Here is a 22237-nt window from a genome sequence, read left to right as displayed (position 1 = left end):
CTGTGCATTAGGCAGTACAAGGAAAGAAAGGACAAGAAACATAGGAGAAAGGCCTACTGTATGGATTTGACATAATAGGGGTATATAAAGGGGGAGCCAGGGCAAATAATGAATTTAGGAGAGAAAAAAAGGGTGCTAAAAAGTGATTTAATTATGTGGTTCACTACAAAGAGTCAGTTTATCTCTATGTGTGATGTTCAACTTGCATTTACTGCACCTCATTCTTGATTCTGTTCTCCATATTCAGCATACGCCATCATCATTTTGATGCTCTCTTATTTTTTTCATCATTGCTAATGATTTGGAACATATTACCTTAACTATAAAAAGCATATTCGTACAATAGCAGTACATGATTAATCACCAGTGCCTTAATCCCCGGCGGCCAAGAAAAGGAAAGCTAAAGCTGCCATAATGCGATGTATTGTAGTTACCATGCATAATCATGTGTTCTTTCCTATTGTTCACATTTATATAGCTGACTGTATATAAATAAAGGCACAGCGGTGATTTTGATTCACAGATGCACAGTCGTGATTATGATTAGGTCAAAATCTTAACTTACATAAGCAATTTTTATGACTGTAGCTTTCAGATATAGCTGAGATCTCGAAGCTACAAACCGACAAATGACATAAATCTATTTAGTTTGCCTGAGGTTGATTTGCTAATTATAATAAAATGTATTGTACTGGCAAAAAATCTTATCCATCTTTTAGTATTTTTTTGGCAAGACCATTTAAAATAGTGTCCGACAGATAAACTACAAGCTTCCATAACTACAAGTTACTATAAACATCTGAGGATTCTTTTCTGGCATCTGTCACTGCTATTTGTAAACATCACATTGACACTCATCTGAGATAAGACACGTCATTGACAGCTTTTCTGTGATTCTTATTATGAAATGTATACAGCAGCAGACAAGACACTTGCAGATGAGAATGCAGCAAGCAGAAGTTAATGAATATTTTGCTGTGTGGTACATCATTGGGAAAGTATTATCCTCTTTTACTTTCTCTACTTTCTCCCTACCCCATAACAAGAGAGGGGTCCTAAGGGTCTGTGCAGCTGTGGTGCTAATGGACACAAATAAGCCTGCATTGCTTTATCATTGTTCACATAATTACCGATAAACACAATCATCTCTGCATTCCAAAAAGGGACTAGAATGTTCTTTTGGAACTTTTTATTTGGTTTTAATAAAAACAATGCTCAAGATTTATTGGCACAATTAAAAATGATCTTTACATCCTCTTTAATTCTGCAGCACAATACATGTTTAAATATAATGCACAGAAATTGTGTTGCTTTTCAGTGGGTGTAGTTGCATTTGTGTTGAATGTGTGCTGAATTGCTTTAGGAGTGTGTGCTGGTGTTGAATGGGAGTAGGGGTTTGTGTACTGGTGTAGAATGGGCACAGGGGTGAGTATGCTGGTGTAGAATGAGTTTAGGTGATTGTAGTGAAACTATGTGGTTGTTATATGCTTGTTTTGCTAGTTGTGTTAAATGTCTTAAAGGGATCCTGTCATCGGAAAACATGTTTTTTTTTCCAAAACGCACCAGTTAATAGTGCTACTCCAGCAGAATTCTGCACTGAAATCCATTTCTCAAAAGAGCAAACTGATTTTTTTATTTTCAATTTTGAAATCTGACATGGGGCTAGACATTTTGTCAATTTCCCAGCTGCCCCCAGTCATGTGACTTGTGCCTGCACTTTAGGAGAGAAATGCTTTCTGGCAGGCTGCTGTTTTTCCTTCTCAATGTAACTGAAGGAGTCTCAGTGGGACATGGGTTTTTACTATTGAGTGCTGTTCTTAGATCTACCAGGCATCTGTTATCTTGTGTTAGGGAGCTGCTATCTGGTTACCTTCCCATTGTTCTTTTGTTAGGCTGCTGGGGGGGAAAAGGGAGGGGGGTGATATCACTCCAACTTGCAGTACAGCAGTAAAGAGTGATTGAAGTTTATCAGAGCACAAGTCACATGACTTGGGGCAGCTGGGAAATTGACAATATGTCTAGCCCCATGTCAGATTTCAAAATTGAATATAAAAAAATCTGTTTGCTCTTTTTAGAAATGGATTTCAGTGCAGAATTCTGCCGGAGCAGTACTATTAACTGATTCATTTTGAAAAATACATTTTTTTTTCCCATGACAGTGTCCCTTTAAGGTGCATACACATGTGCTGGTACAGAATGAGTGTTAGTGTACATGCTGCACAGTAAATGTGCTTAGTGTGTAAATGTGCGTGCTGTGCTGGTTATATAAATGAGTGTTTGGGTATTAAACAAATGTTTGTGTGCACACTGGGGGTTGCTGTACTTGTTTTGAACGAGTTTATGGGGGAGCCGGGTGAATGTTTTGAAATGATGGATTTGCAAGATGTACTAAAAAAAGAATTGTATAACAGTCAACCTCAGCAATCAGTTATAATGAACAGACTGGAAACATCCATAATCCTGGGACAGGGGGTTAACAATTCTCCCTTGAAATATCATCCCTTCATTAGCTGTTCAGGCTGGGAAGTAAAGAGGCAGTTCTTTCAATAAATAAAGAGTACATATCCAGCAGCTTAAAAGCTCTTATGAATGTAAATGGAGCAGTGCTTTATGTATATGTATGAAAAGGAGAAGGATTGACAGCACGGTGCACAAAGCTCCCAGAGCACCTTTCACTGGCAGACAGCATGAAAGAAGGTCATTTCTGCATTTAAGCTTTTATTTGTAAAAATGGAAATGTAACCCTCACTGAAGTTTAGAAGTTTGCAGAGGGGCAAGTCATTATTCTACAACTGTAGATTAACTCATGAGCTTCCCATTTTCTTTTTAGTACACAGGCCACCAGTCCATTAAGGAAGAATAAAGATAAGTGACATAACTTTTATTAGTTTCATTTAATGGTGTTTTTAGTTTGATAATGGCCTCATTTACAAATTCCACAGGAAGCATTAAGCCCCTAGAGCTCATCCATAGAGAAGATGTAGTATTGGCAGTGTCAACTGTACTCTACACCTTGCCCAAGAATAAGCAGCATTGGGCACCTTGCAATTTTTCTGCTCTGGATACTGCCAGATCTACAGCAGTGCAGCAATATTTCTAAATACCTTGTTATGTGCTAAGTGGGACGTAGACTGAAGACAAATTTGAGTGGCATTTGGTGCTTATTTGATCACCTGGACATCCCTGAAACTATAGTATGGTGACTGTTACACCAATGAATATCTGTAACCATGGGTGAGAACTTTTTTGCTGAGCTGAATACTTCTGGAACAATAATAGAGGGACAGTATGTAAGTTTACACTTTGAGCTAATGACAACATGGCAGTCACCAACAACTTCACGGCCATGTCACAGTGTGATATCATTGCACTGACACCAAGGGGGTTATTTATTAAAGTCCGAATGCCAAAAACTCAAAAAATGTAAAGGTTTTTTATTTTCTTACTATAAAATCCGAGTTTTTAGTGAAAAAATCTCAGACCTGCTGAAGTTCTATATAAGTCAATGGGAGAGTCGCAAAGAAATACTGATCTGCGCTTGGTTTCGTGCAAAAATCCGTAGATTTTGTAGTTTTTAGGCAAAAATCCCAAAAAATTGGAAGTTTGCAGGTGGAAAATCAAAAAAATGTGTACGATTCGAAATTTCTGACTATGTTCACAATTTTGTTCAAGTTGTTTCCCAAACTGGATTTTTTCATGAAAATGTATTGATAAATAATGGGAAATAACACATGCTGATTTGTTCAGAGTATATTTCAGAAAATAATGGGATAAATTCGGATTTTGATAAATAACCCTCCAAGTTCCTGGGTGAGTTCTGCAATATTTGATTTTGGGGTTTTTTCACCCCCTAGTTACATATGTCATAATTGCTGCCTACCCTGAAAGAGTTGCATCATTGTTAAAAGACTGTGTTGAGGTTTTGGAATGGCATGCAATAAAAAGCTTGTTTCTTATCATTGGTGGCCAGATCCTTGGTAGGTGGCTATGATTCATCAAGTTGTATGGGAGACCCACATTTTCTAAAGGTACTTTATTTGAAACTACACTAACATGTTTATATTACAAGAAGAAATGAACATTACCCCTGTGACGTCCATGACTTTAATAGCCGCAAGCTGTCCGGTTTTAACATGGCGACCCTGTAAAACACAGAAACATTTTGTTAAGATTTGTTTTAAATACAACAGCCACTAATATATAATTTAAATAATTTAATTTATAAAAACTGTAATTACTTCTAGGATCCATACTGAATAAAGACAGATGCAGTGCAGGGCCAGCAATAGCATTGTATAATATCACAATAGCATGGTGAACACATCCATTTGACTGTAGAAGTGTGAGGCTTAAGGGAATTCGATTATTTTTCTGGGCTCAAATGAAATTCAGTGCAAACGATTTATAGTTCAATAAGTCAAGAACTTCTGCGCTGAAGAGATGACTAAGCACCTTATATGTCACTTCTCTAGTACACAGGAAAAAACAATGCAGCCAATTTCAAAGGTAAAACAAACCTTTAATGGTTTGGAAAATGATGTTCCTTCTCCTGAATGTCACAATACATTTAGAAGAATATAGAATAATAACTATTATTGGTATGTGGGCCTGGGGCTTTCCATACAAGGGTTCTTTTTTTAATATGGGGCACCAGGCCTAAAGATTATTTAAAAAAAAATAGGATTGCTTTGTCATCAATAATGATTTTATTCTACCTTAGTAATAATTACTAGTACGGTATCATCATTATATTCATTTCATCATCACTCCCTGCCCCAGAGGATTAGTTTTTATCAGGAGTCAATTAGCCTTTTTGAGTGCGGGAGGAAACCAGAGTGCAGTTGCACTGGCTGGAATTGAAAGGCAGCATTGCTAACCTCTGCAATACAATTAAGTAAGAAAATGAATAAAGAATGACAATTGTTTTATTAAAATAGGCCTTGATAGGAATTGGCTCTTCAGATCATATAACTGTAGCTCAATCTTGTGTTGATATCATGCACAGGGAAAACATAGAATCTCATTCCAAAGAACATCGAGACCTGAACTCTAGACTGTAGTGCTGCCAAACTACAGTGCTGAGCAATTGTGGGCTCACAGGTCTATTTTGCCAATAAAATGAATGAAAAATAAACAGTATACATGGCCTATAGCAGAACAAATGGGTCCTGACAACGCATGAATGCAGTGGGACTCTAAAAATAATTGTGTGGTGTTCAGAAAGAATTATCAATGCATTTTTTTTTTCCACAATTCGCCTTCAACATTTTACTGCCTTCATTATCCTGAGGATGAAATTATTTTTCTCATAGACATTTCATGTAAAGTGGAAAACATGTCATTATAGTCAATGCATCTTTTAGCGCCTTCACCGTCATAAAGAATTTACAAAGAGCAGAAAGGCAAATAACCCTACACACTTCACAGTCAAACTGCTCTGTTGCTCGGCACTCTTCCCACATTCAACTCTGCCAATTTCCAATTCAAAAATATTCATGTATGAATATAATTGGGTACTCCAATGGTTGCCATGGATACAGCTGACATTCTCTTGCCTGCTCAGCTTTATGACATTCTCTGAGTGTTCACAATGGTCTCTGTCATTAATCCTTTCAGTGCATGAATGTTTCAGCACTAATAATGTGCCTGATGAGAAGCATCAATATCACTGCCCCTTAGCTTCCTGCTAATCTCATACGATAGTAGCCATATTGGGGCCTAGCCGTAGTTTATAAAGGTAAAACCTTGCATTAAGTGCCACATATGCCTCCCATCTACATTGTCACACAAATCTATGATTTCAGCATTCAGTAGGGTAAATGAAAATCAAACATATCCAGTACCTAAGGGTTTCCAAAGGTGTTCTACTTCAATCTGCCATATGTTTATGCTAAATCACGGGTCTGCCCATCTGACCAATGAGATTGTGGCATTTCGGAGCATAAGGGAACTACTTAGCAGTGCATTGTTGCAAAGTTGAAAACATATACATCTCTTTTTTTGCAAAACTGTTTTCTTTTCACCCTACAGTTGCAGGGTAATTTTAGCGTTCATATTTTCCCTGATCTTTTTTCTCAACTCTATTTTCTTTTCCATGAGCTGGAGGATTTGTTTTTTTAGGGTATAAGTAGCCTCTTTACAAATAAGATAGGAAAGGTAAAATAGAAGACTGCAGCCCTTCAATCTCTGCCTTCTCCCACTTTATGGTGCTCCTAGGGACAAGAAAAATATCGAGGTAGATTCTATGGGAGCAACTCCACCAACTTTCTATTTTCATTTTCCTTGTCTATAATCAAGGAGTAACTTGGGATACTCAAACTACGAGAAATATTTTAAACTGATTAATTGTTGGATTATTGGCACTGGTCACTTTATAACTAATTAACTTATATAATTGATGAAGGTGGAATATGGAGTGAGAGACTGGGATTAATGAATTGATAAGTACTAGCAATCTATAATTTATTTGCAGTAAGAGAACAATCCTAATGAATTGAAAAGCACTGGCACTTTATAAGTTATTTATAGCAATAGAATAATTTATTTTTTGTGTATTTGGATCAGTTAATGGAATACACCGAGTTCATGGAGTGAGATAACCAATTTAATGAATTTACAAGCACTAGCACTATAGTTAATTCACAATCACAAGAATCCATTAAGTTATTGAGTGGATTGATTGGTTGTTGTATGAATTTATGGGATTTGTAATTAATTAATTTCACAGAAATACTCAAATAATTTTTAACTGCTAAATCAATCGTTCCAGTTATAAAAATGAGAAAGTTGAGCAACCGGTGGCCTATCATAATCGGGATTAAATGGTGAATTGATGGGTCTAAAGGAAGAGGAAAAGTTTTCTACAAATCGGTTTCCATAAGTGGCCATTATAATTCAAAGGTATCACACTGTCACAAACAAGGTTTCTTTTTCTCTCTAATTGTCAATTGTGAATAATTCTTGTGTGCCAGGAAAGTCAGGGAATCATTTAATTAAGAAAAGTTAGTGACTTCTTCTTTAAACCAATACTTGCCTATACGCAAAGATCTGATGCATGTGAAGGAATGGGCTTTGTGGTGTAGTAGAAAAATGACAAGGATTTTAGTTTCTCTGTGTACTGATATAAAAGCACTGCAGGTATTTCTGTCACAGGATTGCAGAGCTTTCACTGCTCACATAAAAGGTATGCACATTAGAAATGGATGTGATCTTGCCCTGCATTGGTTGTTGCTTGCATCAAACATATTTTGAAAGCATGTGCTTTATCTCTTCACCTCCATCCTCTGCAGCTCTCTACTACAGTGCATTATTCAAGCTAAGCATGGCCTCTCAGCTGCTACAACAAGCAAGAACAATTCCCTTATAACCAATGGAATCTAAATGGAATAATGGAATATTCATTTTCAAATAACTTTGATATCACACATCTATAACGCAATTGCCTTTTTACCAATATGGCTGAAAAAGCATTTGAAGTAAATTAGAAGCAGGAACAATGGTTTAGTGTGCAGAACACTCAAAAAAAAGAGGACATTGATTTAGTTGGTAATATGGCTCCAAGTTATATGCAATACCCATAAGAATAACCATGAGGCAGAGTGTCAAGGTGTTCCCATTCATTCAGAAAACAGTCAATAAAAACATGGGGGGTTTTCACGCAATAGTTGAACTATTATGAACTAAAATTTTTCATTATTTCAGTCTGCACAACTGGAATCAGTTGTTAAACTCCCCAACTTCCAATACAGCACTGACAGTCTTTGGTTAGCATGATAATGATTGCTCTTTGGGCATGTGTTTTTTAGTGGGTCATCTGTGATTTTTCCGCTCCACATCTTGAGAGACATCCCTTGCCAGTAACATACAGTAAGTCGTATCAATCAGCTTTGCTTTATCCACCTCCTTCCCACACAACAATCAACTTTACTATGGATAATATATATATATATATACACTTAACATCTAAGGAATGCAGTTCGTTTTCTGAATTCACCTGAACGTCGATTCGTTTTCCGAACTCGCCCGTGTGATTAGCGCCGGCGTTTTTTCATTTTAGCCGGCGCAGAGTGAGGGAAGGCGTTTGGGGAGATTGGTCGCCGCAAAAACGAGACGATTAGTCGCCAGGCGAGCAAATCTCCCCAAAACGCCTAGTGTGGCCAGACCCTTAGTCACGATCTACATTTCTATCCATCATGGGTTCCTTATTTGGAGCTGAAAAGCTCTTTTATTATTAGAAGGGTATTTTTGAAGAATGAAAATACAGGCATCGGATTTGTTATCCAGAAAGCTCCAAATTACAGGAAGGCCAATTCCCACAGATGAAGGGGCATGCCCCCAAAATGTTACATTTAATCAAATATGCAGGGGTTACACCCACTTACATTTAGTCTTGTGTCTTGTGTGCCAGTATTTTTTATTTTCATAATACAAATTAAAAAAAATAAAATATATAAATTGGGAGGGTGCCGATCCCTCATGCTGTGCACCAGACTTCTTTTGTAAGAGAGGCAAGGATGTAGTGTTGGGTTATCGTTCTGACATTAGGTAACTCTAATTTTTAAAAATGCTTTTATTTTTCTATGTAATAACAAAAATGACTTGATCTTAACTAGGCTGCATGAATCCATATTAGTGGCAAAAAAATTTGCTGGCACCTCATAAATATGTCATGATCATTTTTAATCCCTGAAGGCACCCACACACATACAAATCTGGCTGTTCAAGACCAATTTTACTGTGATCATATTACATGGATTTCATCAAGTGTGTGGGAACTAAATGATCAAAATATTGCAAAACATGAAACCAACAGTCAAATAGCTGCCGGTTTCAAAAATATAAAGGTATTGCAACACTTTATGTATTATCAGCGTATATATAAAATCTAAAATCTGTGTTTTGGTCTGGTTACACACACTGTATAACTATAACACTTCTACGTACAAATTCTTCTTGTTTTAACAATTACTTCTGTTGTGATCTATTAAAGGAGAAGGAAAGTCCTGTTATACTTTAACGAAAAAGCCGGCTATTTAATTCTACTGCTCATGCATCTGCCCCAGGAAATTTGAAGAAAGAAGAAGCAGGAAAATGATCAATCCGTGGTGCTTGCTGGAAGAATCCCGGCCCGGTGGTGCACCAGCCTGGGATTTCAGGTAAGTAAATGTTATTACTTGGGGGTGCATAACTTTTGGCAACCCCAAGTAAAAAGACCTTCCCTTCTCCTTTAATCAGAATACTCTGGGACCTGGGGTTTTCCAGATAAGGTTTCTTTCCCTAATTTGGATTACCATAACTTAAATCTGCTCAAAACATTAAAAATAAAAACAATAAGATTGTTTTGCCACAAATATGGCTCAGTTTCCCTCAAGTACAAGGTACTTAAAATTATAATTATTTACATTAAATAAACTCTATGGTAGATGGCATTCCCATGCATAATGGGTTTCCGGATAAGGAACCCCATACCTGCATTACAATCTCCTATAATAATCTCCTCTTCCTTTGCTACTCAAGTCCCTCTGCTCTACTAGAGGTGAACGGATTTGTTATTTTTTTATGATTTTTTAATTATTATGCTTCTTATTTTGCAAATGAAAATGCTGTAGCGGGGTTAGCTGCAACCGACAACCAAAAATTAGGTTGACTGTAAAGGTTAATTTTTTAGCATTATTATTATTTTTAATATCTTATCCCTTTTTTATGGCAACCTACAACTGATCTTTCATTCTGACTTCCCAACTGCAACCTTGTTTCTAGGTTAAATTAGCCCTAACATCCATGTCGAAGTAGAACATTCAAAACAGAGTTGCAGAAAAACAATACATATGTGCATCCAGTATATACAGTAAAATTTAAAAAAATTTAGACTACTGTTACACTGTCTACATTAAACTAAAAGAAAATAGTTGCTTCCTCTATAGTTATGTCTTTGCTGGTGACTGAAACCCACATGATGGCATTGCATCAAAAGCAATGATTTATTCTCAACTATATTGTCTGCCAGCAGGAAAAAAATGTATCACTGAGATTCTGCCTGACAGGACATTCTTAATCAAAAATAGTCATGTGCCATTACCCTTAGTCATAGTCTAATAGCTATTTAGGTGATTATCATCTGGTCTGGCTCAAACTGTCAATCTACAGAGTCTCCAATGTGGCCTTTGCTTGGGACTTAAAATGGCAGGGCCTGTTTTGAATCTCAGTCTGGACCTGTATCTTTACATAATTTGGATCTTCATACATTTAGGGGCCAATTCACCAAGCTCAAGTGAAGGATTCGAAGTAAAAAAACTTCGAATTTCAAAGTGTTTTTTGGGCTACTTCGACCATCGAATGGGCTACTTCGACCTTCGACTATGACTTCGAATCGAAGGATTCGAACTAAAAATCGTTCGACTATTTAACCATTCGATAGTCGAAGTACTGTCTCTTTAAGAAAAAACTTTGACCCCCCTAGTTCGCCACCTAAAAGCTACCGAACCCAATGTTAGCCTATGGGGAAGGTCCCCATAGGCTTGGCTAAGTTTTTTTGGTCGAAGGATAATCCTTTGATCGTTGGATTAAAATCCTTCGAATCTTTCGGTTCGAAGGATTTAATCGTTCGATCGATGGATTATTCTTTCAATCGTTCGATCGAACTTTTTGAGCAAAATCCTTCGACTTCGATATTCGAAGTCGAAGGATTTTCATTCCCCAGTCGAATAATTAACCATAGATATTCGACCCTTGATGCATCGGCCCCCAAGTCTACTAGAAAGTCATGAACCCAATAGGCTGGTTTTGCTTCCAAAAATTATTAATTATATCTTAGCTGGATCCAGTACAAGGTACTGTTTTATTATTACAGAGAAAAAGGAAATTATTATTATTATTTCATTAAAATGGAGTCTATGGGAGAAGACCTTTCCATAATTCAGCACTTTCTGATAATGGGTTTCTGGATAATCAACATTACTTGTGCTCTCTCCTATGATCCTAGCATCAATTGTGCCATGATTTAAAAAATCTGTAAAATTCAACAAAATTTGTAGTAGGCAAAGATGGTAGTATGATAAGATTCTCGGATTTGGCCCTCATTGAATAATACAGCAAATCCTTATACACATATACAGGTATGGCACCTGTTATCTCGAATGCTCGTGCCCTGGGGTTTCCCGGATAAGGGATCTTTCTATAATATGAATCTGTATACCTTAGGGCCCATTTACTTAGCTCGAGTGAAGGAATAGAGGAAAAATAGTTTGAATTTCGAATGGCCGAATATAGCTACTTCGACCATCGAATGGGCTAATTCGACCTTCGACTACGACCTTCGACTTCAAATCGTACGATTCGAACTAAAAATCGTTCAACTATTCGACCATTCGATAGTCGAAGTACTGTCTCTTTAAAAAATTCTTTGACCCCCTAGTTCGCCACCTAAAACCTACCGAGGCCAATGTTAGCCTATGGGGAAGGTCCCCATAGGCTTCCTAACAATTTTCTGATCGAAGGAATATCCTTCGATCGATGGATTAAAATCTTTCGAATCCCTCGATCGTTCGATCGTAGGAATAGCGGTAAATGCTTCAACTTCGATATTCGAAGTCGAAAGGATTTCACTTAGACGGTCGAATATTGAGGGTTAATTAATAATTGATATTCGACCCTAGGTAAATGTGCCCCCTTATGTCTACTCCAAAATAATTTTGAATGAATTAAACCCACTTTTTAATTATTACAGAGGAAAAAGTAGAATTATTTGCTTATAATTGAGTCTATGTGAGATGGCCTTCCCATAATTAGGAGCTCTCTGGATAACAGATTTCTGAATAACTGAAACCATACCCATAATACTACCCAAAGTCAAGTGCATACATCTTGCTAAATTATATGAAACTTAGAAAAGAAAGCCAATTATTCTGTGCTGTATTATTACATTATTCCAACAGATTTCTGTGGTTCAAAAGGCTCTGAACAAGTAAAAGTAGAATTGAGCAGCTGAGTGGAGGTAAGGAGGCTATATTTGGCCCCACAAATTGAGGAACGCATTAATCTGCAGGGAACAGCCAGTGGGCATTCTACCAGTAATTGCTGCAGGGCCGTGTCACTGATTGGGGAGGTAGACGCATTCATACTGGGCAGCTTAAATGTACTTGAATAAAACGGCTGAGACTTTTCCTGATCTCCAATCCAAACGGAGCTGAACACACAACAAAATTACATGAACTATTAAATTATGAGTCTTTTAGCATAATAAAACAACTGAGCTGAAAAAAACTACAGTTAAAATAGATGCTATAACCACAGAAAAAGATGAATCTGAAATAAATGCTTGCACTCTGATTAAATTCATTCATGTGTGACCATTGAGATTGAATTGCATTATACCTGACGCCATAAAAATCATTTCACTACACTGATGTACCTAAATGCTATTAATCATGAAATGGAACAGAGGCATCACATGGCACAATGTCAGATGAGGCCAGGCTACCTACCCATGCACTGCTGGCACAACTTGCAGTCAGATTGATTCTACCAATCTCCTTGTCACAAATACAGTTTATTATTGCTGCTGTTTACAAACACAGTGCTTATGAATACCGAGCTTTAATCTATGTGGGGAAAAAGATTTGGCCTGTTTGATGTTAGGGGGCAGATTTATTAAGGTTCAAGTTGTTTTTTCCAAGAACATTTGAGTATTCGAGTTGTAGTTTTTGGTCAAAAAATCTGAAAATACGCCACCTAGAACCTGTCGAGGTTCTATGGAAGTCAATGGCAGAGGTCCCTGGAACCATTTGAAGAGGTAACCAGCCTGTTTGATGTTCAAGTTCTCTTTTTTGGAGGATTGTTTCCGCCAAAAACGCAATCAATTCGAGTTTTAGGGTTGCGGAACTCAAAATCACAGAATCGGGTTTTTGCCATTCGAGTTTATTCGTAAATAAGATACCATTCAAGTTTTTCCAGTTCAATCAAGGTAAAAACTCGACCTTTGATAAATAACCCCATAGATGTTGTCTCAGTATGTAATTCAATCCAAGCAACACCCCCCCACACTTGTACTGAACATGTAAATATGCTCTGTTGTGTATCAAATGTGTTATCTGACCTTATTTATTGGTTTTGGTATTATCGTATATACTGTATTATTATCATTATTACCTGTGTTCATATAAGGTGATGTGTGCTCCTATAGCACAGTTTACTGCACTTGGAACCAGAAAGAGCAGTGAGGAAAAGGTGCCATTTTGTTGGCAAGTACATGACACCTCTCAGCAGGGGATCATTTATGCCAGTCAAGATATGAAAGGCTCTCATGCTCCACCACCACCCTTGCTGCTGCTAAACTCAAATGAGGTTAGAAATACGCCGTATTAGGTTTTAGGTTTCCACATCACTTAAAAGGAACAGTAACTTCAGAAAAAGTGCTTTAAAGTAATGAAAATATCATGCAGTGTTGCCCTGCACTGGTAAAACTGACCTGTTTGCTTCAGAAACACTACTGTAGTTCATATAAACAAGCTGCTATGTAGCAATGGTGGAAATTGAAAAAAACTATATGTCACAGGTTAAATAGTGGATAAAAGATAACACCATTATGTTCTACAGAGTTTATCTGCACTCTGGTGTGTAAACTGAGCCTTTTCTCTTTTGAATGGCTGCCCCCATTGCTACACAGCAGCCTATTCATATAAACAATAGTAGTGTTTCTGAAGCAAACACACCAGTTTTACTAGTGCAGGGCAACACTGTATTATATTTTTAATTCTTTAAAACACTTTCTTTTTTAAGACATAAAAGCCATGCCTCTTAACATTTTACAAGTAGGTGCCCTTCACAACATGTGCCTGGGACTGCTGTTAGTTGACTGAGCTTATAGAGCAACAAACATTTTTCCTAGCAATAAAGAGACTTAACACATGGACACATTTATCATAGAAGTTGTCAGTTCTTCAGAGTATGTTCAGCTGCTTTGAACAGATTTATTTTAAGTGGAGTGTTAGTGTAAAGAACAGCTTTACAGAACACCAACAACCATTCCAATTGTCAACCTACAATGCAAATCAACTGCAGGAATTACAGTTTCAGACAATTACTGGCAATTTTTATTTATGAAAACATCAAGTCTTTACGTTACAGCTTGTAAATAGTAATGACATATAGTAAATCAGCCCATCAGTTGGACAGGGGGATGTTGATACATGACAAGGCAGAACATCAAAGAAACCGCTCTGGTCTACCCCCATAAGAGAGAAAACAAACAGTTTACATAAATGACCTGGGGATTCACAATATTTATGTGTGTTTATGCAAATTTTCATTAAAAATGTCCCATACGAGTCAGTCCTACAAACTGTTTATTACCATAAGAGAAAGTAGTTCTATATTACTTACTTTGAACTTATTGCCTTGCATTCAAATTCTTTTGACGATTTCCAGTGTAACATTATGGATTACTTTGTCCTTTAAACAAACTCATTAAAGGGTGCCCCAGAACAGGCCTTTTTTAATCTGACATTTACAAAACAATATTCTGCAGTAAACACTGTGATCACTAGATTCTTAGAACAAAGTTGTGCCATGATTGGGCATCAACCTGCAAGTGGTACCTAAATCCACAGCCCAGTTAAATGATAGGAATCAACTACTGTTGACCCATCTTGGGTACCCCATTTAGCATCACATGCAACAGGTTTCTAGACACCTATGATGGTTATTACATTAGAACACAACATGAAGGAAGCTAGATTCTGTGTCCAGATATGATTTACATTTTCGCTTAGCTAGAAAGGTGAACTGTCAGCCTAGTGTCTGGTTGGACAAACAATGAATAGATAATGCAACATTTTATCAATACGTTTATAGCTTGCGTCCTCCAAAACAGACAAATACAGTGCTATTAAATGAATAAATATAGTTGCCATATTTTACCCCAGTGTCATTCTGCTGTGAAACGTAATACACCAAAATAATGAATAGACTACAGATGCGTGCACTTTTATGAGGCAATACACTGTGAAGAACTGACAGACGTCGCCCTGACGCCACCATATTTTCATTCAGCTCACGTCCACTGCTTTAATGCACATCTACTTCCTACCAATAGCAAGATGTCCTTGAACACTTGGCATATGAATAACACAATGTATAAAGTACTGTATCTCAAGTTTTAATAGCTTCACAATCTGCATACTGATAAGAACAATTGGTCATGGGCGTTCTTCAAGCAGCCATGACATTCCTTTTTTAGTTATGTAGAGGAGACATCGCAATCTATGTTCCAAGCAGAAAGAAGATTGAAAGATTTTCACCACATCATAATTCACTTGACCTTTTATATGACAGGAAAAAATAAGCCTCTTCACTCTACAGATTTGTTGCTCCCTTCCTATAAACTACACATCTCCTGTCAGAATAGATTTTATTCACAAACTGAAGCAGAAATGTTAAGGTGGCCCTTCTGCGAGATTGCTTTATGAATGATTGTTTCTTTTTAAATAATGTCCTGTTCTTCAGCAGACTGTGTCGTTTATAACAGCAACGTCTCGAGGTTAACAGAGAGATAACAATACAAATGCCACACACCCCAGAAAATTCCATCTAAATCACCTAATTTCATATACGATATTGGAATAAAGTTCATTTCTGTTACAGTATTAACATAACATCAGACCCCGGGTGCCTCTGCTGTTTTGAATATTTTTTGCTTTATCGGTGTTAAACTTCCATTGACGATACAGGTTTTTTTAGCAACACAACTAGTCTAAATCCACCTACGTCAAAAATGGGTGTGATGTTCTCAGGCCACCTGAATTCTGGTAATCAGTAGTCACATTAACTATTATTTAGAAAGTTGTAATACTATATACAGTTTGTGTACTATTTTCCGGTGAGTGTTCATGTTAAAATGATGCTGAATTGCTCCTATTTATTTCACCTAGCACCTGTTACATGCCATATTGAACAATATCTAACATTTGATGTGACCAGCCAGTGTAAGTATAGTGGCTACATTTGTGCATTCCGCCCAGGAAAACTATATTTACTCCATTAAAGGAACAGTAACACCGATGATTTAAAGGAATGACAATATAATGTACTGTTGCCTTGCACTGGTAAAACTGGTGTGTTTGCTTCAGCAACTGTACAATATTTTATAACAATCTGCCATGTAGCCATAGGGGCAGCAATTCAAGAACAGTATACACGGTAGATAACAGATACATTCTGAGGAATCCCATTGTATGCTACAGATCATATCTGTTATCTGTTCTGCAAAACTTTTCTCCTTTTTCAGCTTTGAATGTCTGCCACCATGGCTACACAGCAGCTTGTTTACATAAACTATTTAGAGTTTCTGAAGCAAACACAACCCTTTTACCACTGCAGTATGACAGCGCAACATATTATTAGTACATAAAAACACTTAGATTTTTTGGTGTTACTGTTCCCAAATGCTTTTTCTTGTACATATTTACTGCTTTTACACTGAAATTCTGGGTAAAAGATCATACACCAATAACTTAGATCTACTTCAAAAAATATAAAAAGTATAGCGAATGTCATTACCTTCTGTTAAAAAGGAAAAGAAATATTAACAAAAAAAAAAAACCTTTCCATAGCTAAAAATTATATGATCAGCCTTCAGATGCGAAGCCTTGCTTCTTTTTCATGTTATTCACTCTGAATCCAATCCGTCACTGATACGTCAACTTTGCCCATTTCTGTGCATCTCCAGCATACTATATGTATTTTTTATTTCTTTTTTTCAATTCAAATTTAAATATTATTTCTGAGCAATAAATAAACACATTATGAAAAAATACAGTGCAATAACAACACTCTGGGGTCACCACAACCGAATATCACTGCTTACACCAAGAACGGATTCAATAAAATTATTTGATCAAATATAATAGAAATATCATACAGATAATTAAAGTAAATCTGTTTTTAAATCCACCATATATACTCCATCTTCCTTAATGCCCTGTTTGAATAAAGAGTAGAACTTTTACTAATTTAGCTGAAAAGACAAGGTAGCCCACACTAACCACTCTTATTCAGTTTAGCAGCTGACTTTTCTAGTTACAGTTTCAAAACACGAAGGGAGAATAGAATTTAATGTAGAAAACAAACTGGAAGACTTTTGGTGAAGGTAAAATATTACAAACACAATGATGAAATGTACAAACACAAATAAATGAAAATCCCAATCATTTCATGGACTTGCTACACATGCCCAAAAAATTCCACTACTATTCTCAGCCTGGACACATAAAAACAAACAAAGCATTAATGTCCGTTATTCAATTTAGCTCCAGTTCCTAGAGCCAACTTGACTTCCAAAGTGGTAATGAGAAATCTATTAATGCTCTACCAATAAGGCATCTACAGGTTTGGTTACCTATGTACATTCCCTGGATAATCAGCCTGGAACACTATTAATTGATTAAGGGAATCAATATACTGAGTATTGACTGAGAAACTGGAATGGGATAAGTATTCTACAGAAAATAACAAGACAGTTGCTTGGTTAAATAGGTATGGGACCTATAATCCAGAATGCTCAGGACATGGGGTTTTCCAGATAAGAGGTTGTTCCATAATTTGGATTTCCATATATTAAGTTTGCTAAAAATCATGTAAACATTAAATAAGGCCAATAGCATAATCTTGCCAATATTACGGATTGATTATAAATCATGATCAAATACAATGTACTGTTTTATTACTAAAAATTTTAATTATTCAACTAAATTGTATTCTATGGGAGATGGTCTTCCCGTAATTCAGAATTTTCTAGATTATGGGTTTCTGGATAATGGATCCCAAATTTATAGTATGCATGGACATGTCCCTTATGTTATCATTCATTCCTCTTGTATCCTCTCCTGATCAAATCAAAAATTACGTATCTTGCGTTGTAAAATCAAATAAAACAACTTTTTATAATATATCCATCAAGTCAGTGCCAAATTAATTGTATTTTCAGCATCTAAGGATGTAATGAGTTCTGTAGGTTAGAAGATAACAATCTCCGACCAGCACAAAATGTAGCCTCCACATCCATAATATGCCAATGTATTATAAGCAAACTCACAACAGTAGGTACCCTGAGTCTCTGAAGGTATAAATAGGTTTTGAGCAAGGAGCGAATGGAAACAGCACCGCATGAGAAAGAACACAATGACAGTCCTAATTGCTACATTCGTTTGCTCAGTTTCTCTGAAGGGCTACAATTAAATATGTGCTTTAACTACATTAAAAGGAAATGTACTGCAGCTGCAACATGGGTACACTTGTGGGAGAAGCCAGATCTGGCTCTGGTAACATACAGCACAATAGTACTGCCTGCACTGTTACTAAAATAGGCCAGCTTTCTTCATGTTTCTCTGGATATACTAGGAAACCAATGACAGAGCTGAAAAGAGCCAGTAACTTGTGGCATGTAAGAAATTAGTTATAAAATGTTGGGTAATATGTTGTGGAGCTTTTTATGAACCACCTATCCTTTTTCTAGGTCAACTGGCAGAACCCACTGCTCATTACTTCCTGGAGATAGGACTGCCATTATTTCCAACATGCGAACATTGGTATAACTGGAAGCTTAGAACTTTGAGTCTTCACACTGCCTTGACCGATAAGACCAGCAGTTTGTATGTGAAACTCAGAGGCAAAGACACATTTTGTGACTCTACTGTCCCACCTTAGCTATATCATCTGGGGTACATGCATGATTGTCTTTGATTGATTTATCTTTCCCTAGATCTTGTGAAAACCACTAGCATTAGCCTTGATTATCCAAATTAATATCAGCATTATATTTGAAATATACAATACACATTGAGGGGCAGATTCACTAAGGGTCGAATTTCGAAGTAAAAAATACTTCGAAATTCGACCCTCGAATTGAAATCCTTCGACTTCGAATATCGAAGTCGAAGGATTTAGCGCTAAACGTTCGTTCGATCGATCGAAGGATTTTTCGTTCGATCGAACGATTAAATCCTTCGAATCGAACGATTCGAAGGATTTTAATCCAACGATCGAAGGAAAATCCTTCGATCAAAAAAAGTTTAGCAAGCCTATGGGGACCTTCCCCATAGGCTAACATTGACTTCGGTAGGTTTTATCTGCCGAAGTAGGGGGTCGAAGTTTTTTTTAAAGGGAAAGTACTTCGACTATCGAATGGTCGAATAGTCGAACGATTTTTCGTTCGAATCGAAGTCGAAGGTCGAAGTAGCCCATTCGATGCTCGAAGTACCCAAAAAATACTTCGAAATTCGAAGTATTTTTCATTCGAATCCTTCACTCGAGCTTAGTGAATCGGCCCCTGAGTGTACTGTAAAACTAGTAATGTTTTAGAACAGTGATCCCCCAACCAGTAGCTTCTGAGCAACAGGTTGCTCTCCCACCCCTTGGATGTTGCTCCCAGTGGTCTCAAAGCAGGTGCTTGTTTTTGAATTCCGGGCTTGGAAGCAAGTTTTAATTGCATAAGAACGAAGTAAACTGCCAAGTAGAGTCTCCTGTAGGCTGCCAGTCCACATGGGGCTACCAAATGGCCAATCACAGCCCTTATTTGGCACTTTTTCATGTTTGTGTTGCTCCCCAACTCATTTTACATTTAAATGTGGCTCATGGGTAAAAAAGGTTGGGGACCTCTGTTCTAGAAGAATGTGGTAATTTCTTTATCTTTGCCTGGGTGCAGTGTCCAAAATTTTCAAATAATTATTCAGTAAAGAAGGTCCGCACTCTCAGGACTTAAAAATTAGATAATGTTTTATTAACAAAAGACTAACGTTTCGGCCTCTCTGAACTTAGCCGCTAGACTGTGGCTAGCGGTCGGGACTTTACTGTGGAAAGCAGCAAAGTGCGGCAGACAAGGAGCTCACAGTTGGGAATGCATCCCCAGGGACCTGCTTCCGTGGGCCCCCTGATCATGATTAAGCCGGAACCAGCGATGGCTTTATCGCAGATGCTTAGTAATTCCAACCCGGTGGGCCTCGGCAAGCTTCCAGCCAATTGTTTTGTTTGATGGCTTTAACCGATGACGACATTGACATTTCATACTAATACTTGGTGATTTTCTTCAAAGCACTTAATAATAATTTTATTCGTCTTTTATGTTGTTTTCTTTTTCTTCATTTTTTATACTATAATTTTTGAAATTTTTTGTAATATTTTTTTGTAAAACTTTTTGATAATTTTGTATACACTAATTGGGCATTTTTTGATGCTAAAGTTATACTGTATACACATGACTGTATAACATTATGCTGCTATACCTTAATGTCATGATATAGGAACAGGTAGCAACTGACACATTTGGGGTTAATAGTTTGAGGGAAATATGTTTCTTTACACACATATATTGTATGTTCATCTTGGGATGTCTCTGTAACCGCGTGTAGGGTGATGCACCGGTTAATATAACCACACATTATTTTTTGGTCAATATTGACATTAATGGTTAGGTTGCTAAGGAGGAGGTACTTAGCAACAATAGCTATTTGTGGTCCTGTTTAGAGCTCTGCACTGATCATGCTGCAATATAATATAGACAGCATTTTATCTACCGCTATGGAGAGAGCATGAAACCAGACCTTCTACCTAGACTCATATTTGTTACTTTGTAACATTACCAGTATTTCCTATTATTTTGATACATTTAAATAGTTGCGAGTGAGATTAACAACTGTTACAAAGTTTGTTTTTAAGTATCCTCCTCTCTTAAACAAGGGGTGTTTTGACAGTGATATGATTATCTGTATTTCTTAGTATTTCTTAATGTTTAGTATTGATGTATTTTGAGTTATGCTATTGGATGCATTGTGATGATGACAAGGTTGACATGTCAGCCAATTAACTTTTCCCGCCATCATGGGTATTTAATGCATTTTTCATTGTCTGTTGTTACTTTGAGAAAGGCCTCGGAGAGACCGAAACGTTAGCCTTTTGTTAATAAAACATTATCTAATTTTTAAATCCTGAGAGTGCGGACCTTCTTTACTGAATAATTATATATATATATACACACACATACATATTACCCTCTACGTGGAAGGAACGGAGTAGAATGTTACATTATTCACACCTAAAAATCTATCGCTGAGGTGATAAACATTGACATTTTGTAAATTTTTGGAGTTTACCCATACTTGCTGAAGGAGTGTGAAATTTCACCTTATATGTATTTGCTATGATCATTGAATAGGATCACCTGAAAACTAACTTTTTTGAAAAATTAAATCAACCACTCTGGTGTGCTCTTTTTGCCTCATATTATAATTGAAATTTTCACACTTTAATAAATAAGCATTAGATTAGATTTACGTTTGTTCACCTGAGTAAAATTCACCTGGCAAAAGGCAGCGCAAGTTCTCCAGCTCATCTTTTAGTAAATAGGCAGTCGCTGAGAAAATTCAGAAGAACACATTTTTATATTTTGTAAATGTGCCCCAAAGTGAGATTATCTCAAATAAGGGCATGAGGTTCTTGCCCACTGCTATGCCATAATGTTACCCTCCTCAGTAAAATGCTGATTGAATGACTACTAAGTAAGTAAAACATTATTCATACAATTAAAATAAAATAGTAACTATATTTGCTCTTAATTTCCAGGATACTGTTCCAGAGGCATTTTTTACTTAATAGAGTAGAACTATAATTTTAAATTTTTTAGGGGACCAGAAAAAAAATATGTAAAATCAGGGAAAATGTCAAATCTTGGAAATGCATTATGCCTTTTTTTATTGGTGGAGCTAAAAAAATGGTAGAATAAGGGAAAACGTGAAGCTATGAAACAGCAATCTTCATAAATAAAGAATGCCAGAATTCTCATTTCCCAAAACATCTTCACTGCCAGGATATTAGATCATTTAGCTTGCTGTGCTACTGATTACACATATCTCTTATCCCCCTACATGTGACTCACATATTTATTTCTATAAATTCCTGAGAAAATCCAAAAACATCTCATTGCTACTTAACTGCTGATTAAGATGGTCTTAGAAGCTATCATATTTATAGTGGCAAACAATTCCAGTGAATATAATCTGAAGAAAGGGTTTGCCAGGTCTAGAACTCCAATATTCTACAAATTAGACAGTAAACCAGCAAATGTAGTACATAGTAAGGGTTACTAGAACTGATCTAGAACTCTAACATTTCTGTATGCATTCAGTAAGCCAATACACTCTCATAGGGTTACCCAGAAATCTAACGCTCCAATTAACAGTAACAGTACATA

The 22237-nt window shown here is 36.7% G+C and overlaps 1 protein-coding gene across 12 annotated transcripts in view; it reads right to left on the bottom strand.

Annotated features, from left to right (window-relative positions):
* The window catches only part of LOC108717011 (traf2 and NCK-interacting protein kinase), a 166949-nt gene that overhangs the window by 85155 nt on the left and 59557 nt on the right, over window positions 1–22237 (bottom strand). For all 12 annotated transcript variants that reach the window (XM_041563334.1, XM_041563337.1, XM_041563332.1 and 9 more), the window contains exon 3: window positions 4086–4142. In XM_041563334.1, coding sequence (XP_041419268.1) covers window positions 4086–4142 — 57 coding nt within the window. The remainder of the gene's footprint in view (window positions 1–4085; window positions 4143–22237) is intronic.

This window comes from Xenopus laevis, chromosome 5L (genome assembly GCF_017654675.1).
Source record: "Xenopus laevis strain J_2021 chromosome 5L, Xenopus_laevis_v10.1, whole genome shotgun sequence".
Classification (NCBI taxonomy): Eukaryota; Metazoa; Chordata; class Amphibia; order Anura; family Pipidae; genus Xenopus; species Xenopus laevis.
This window is presented reverse-complemented; position numbering and strand designations above follow the sequence as displayed.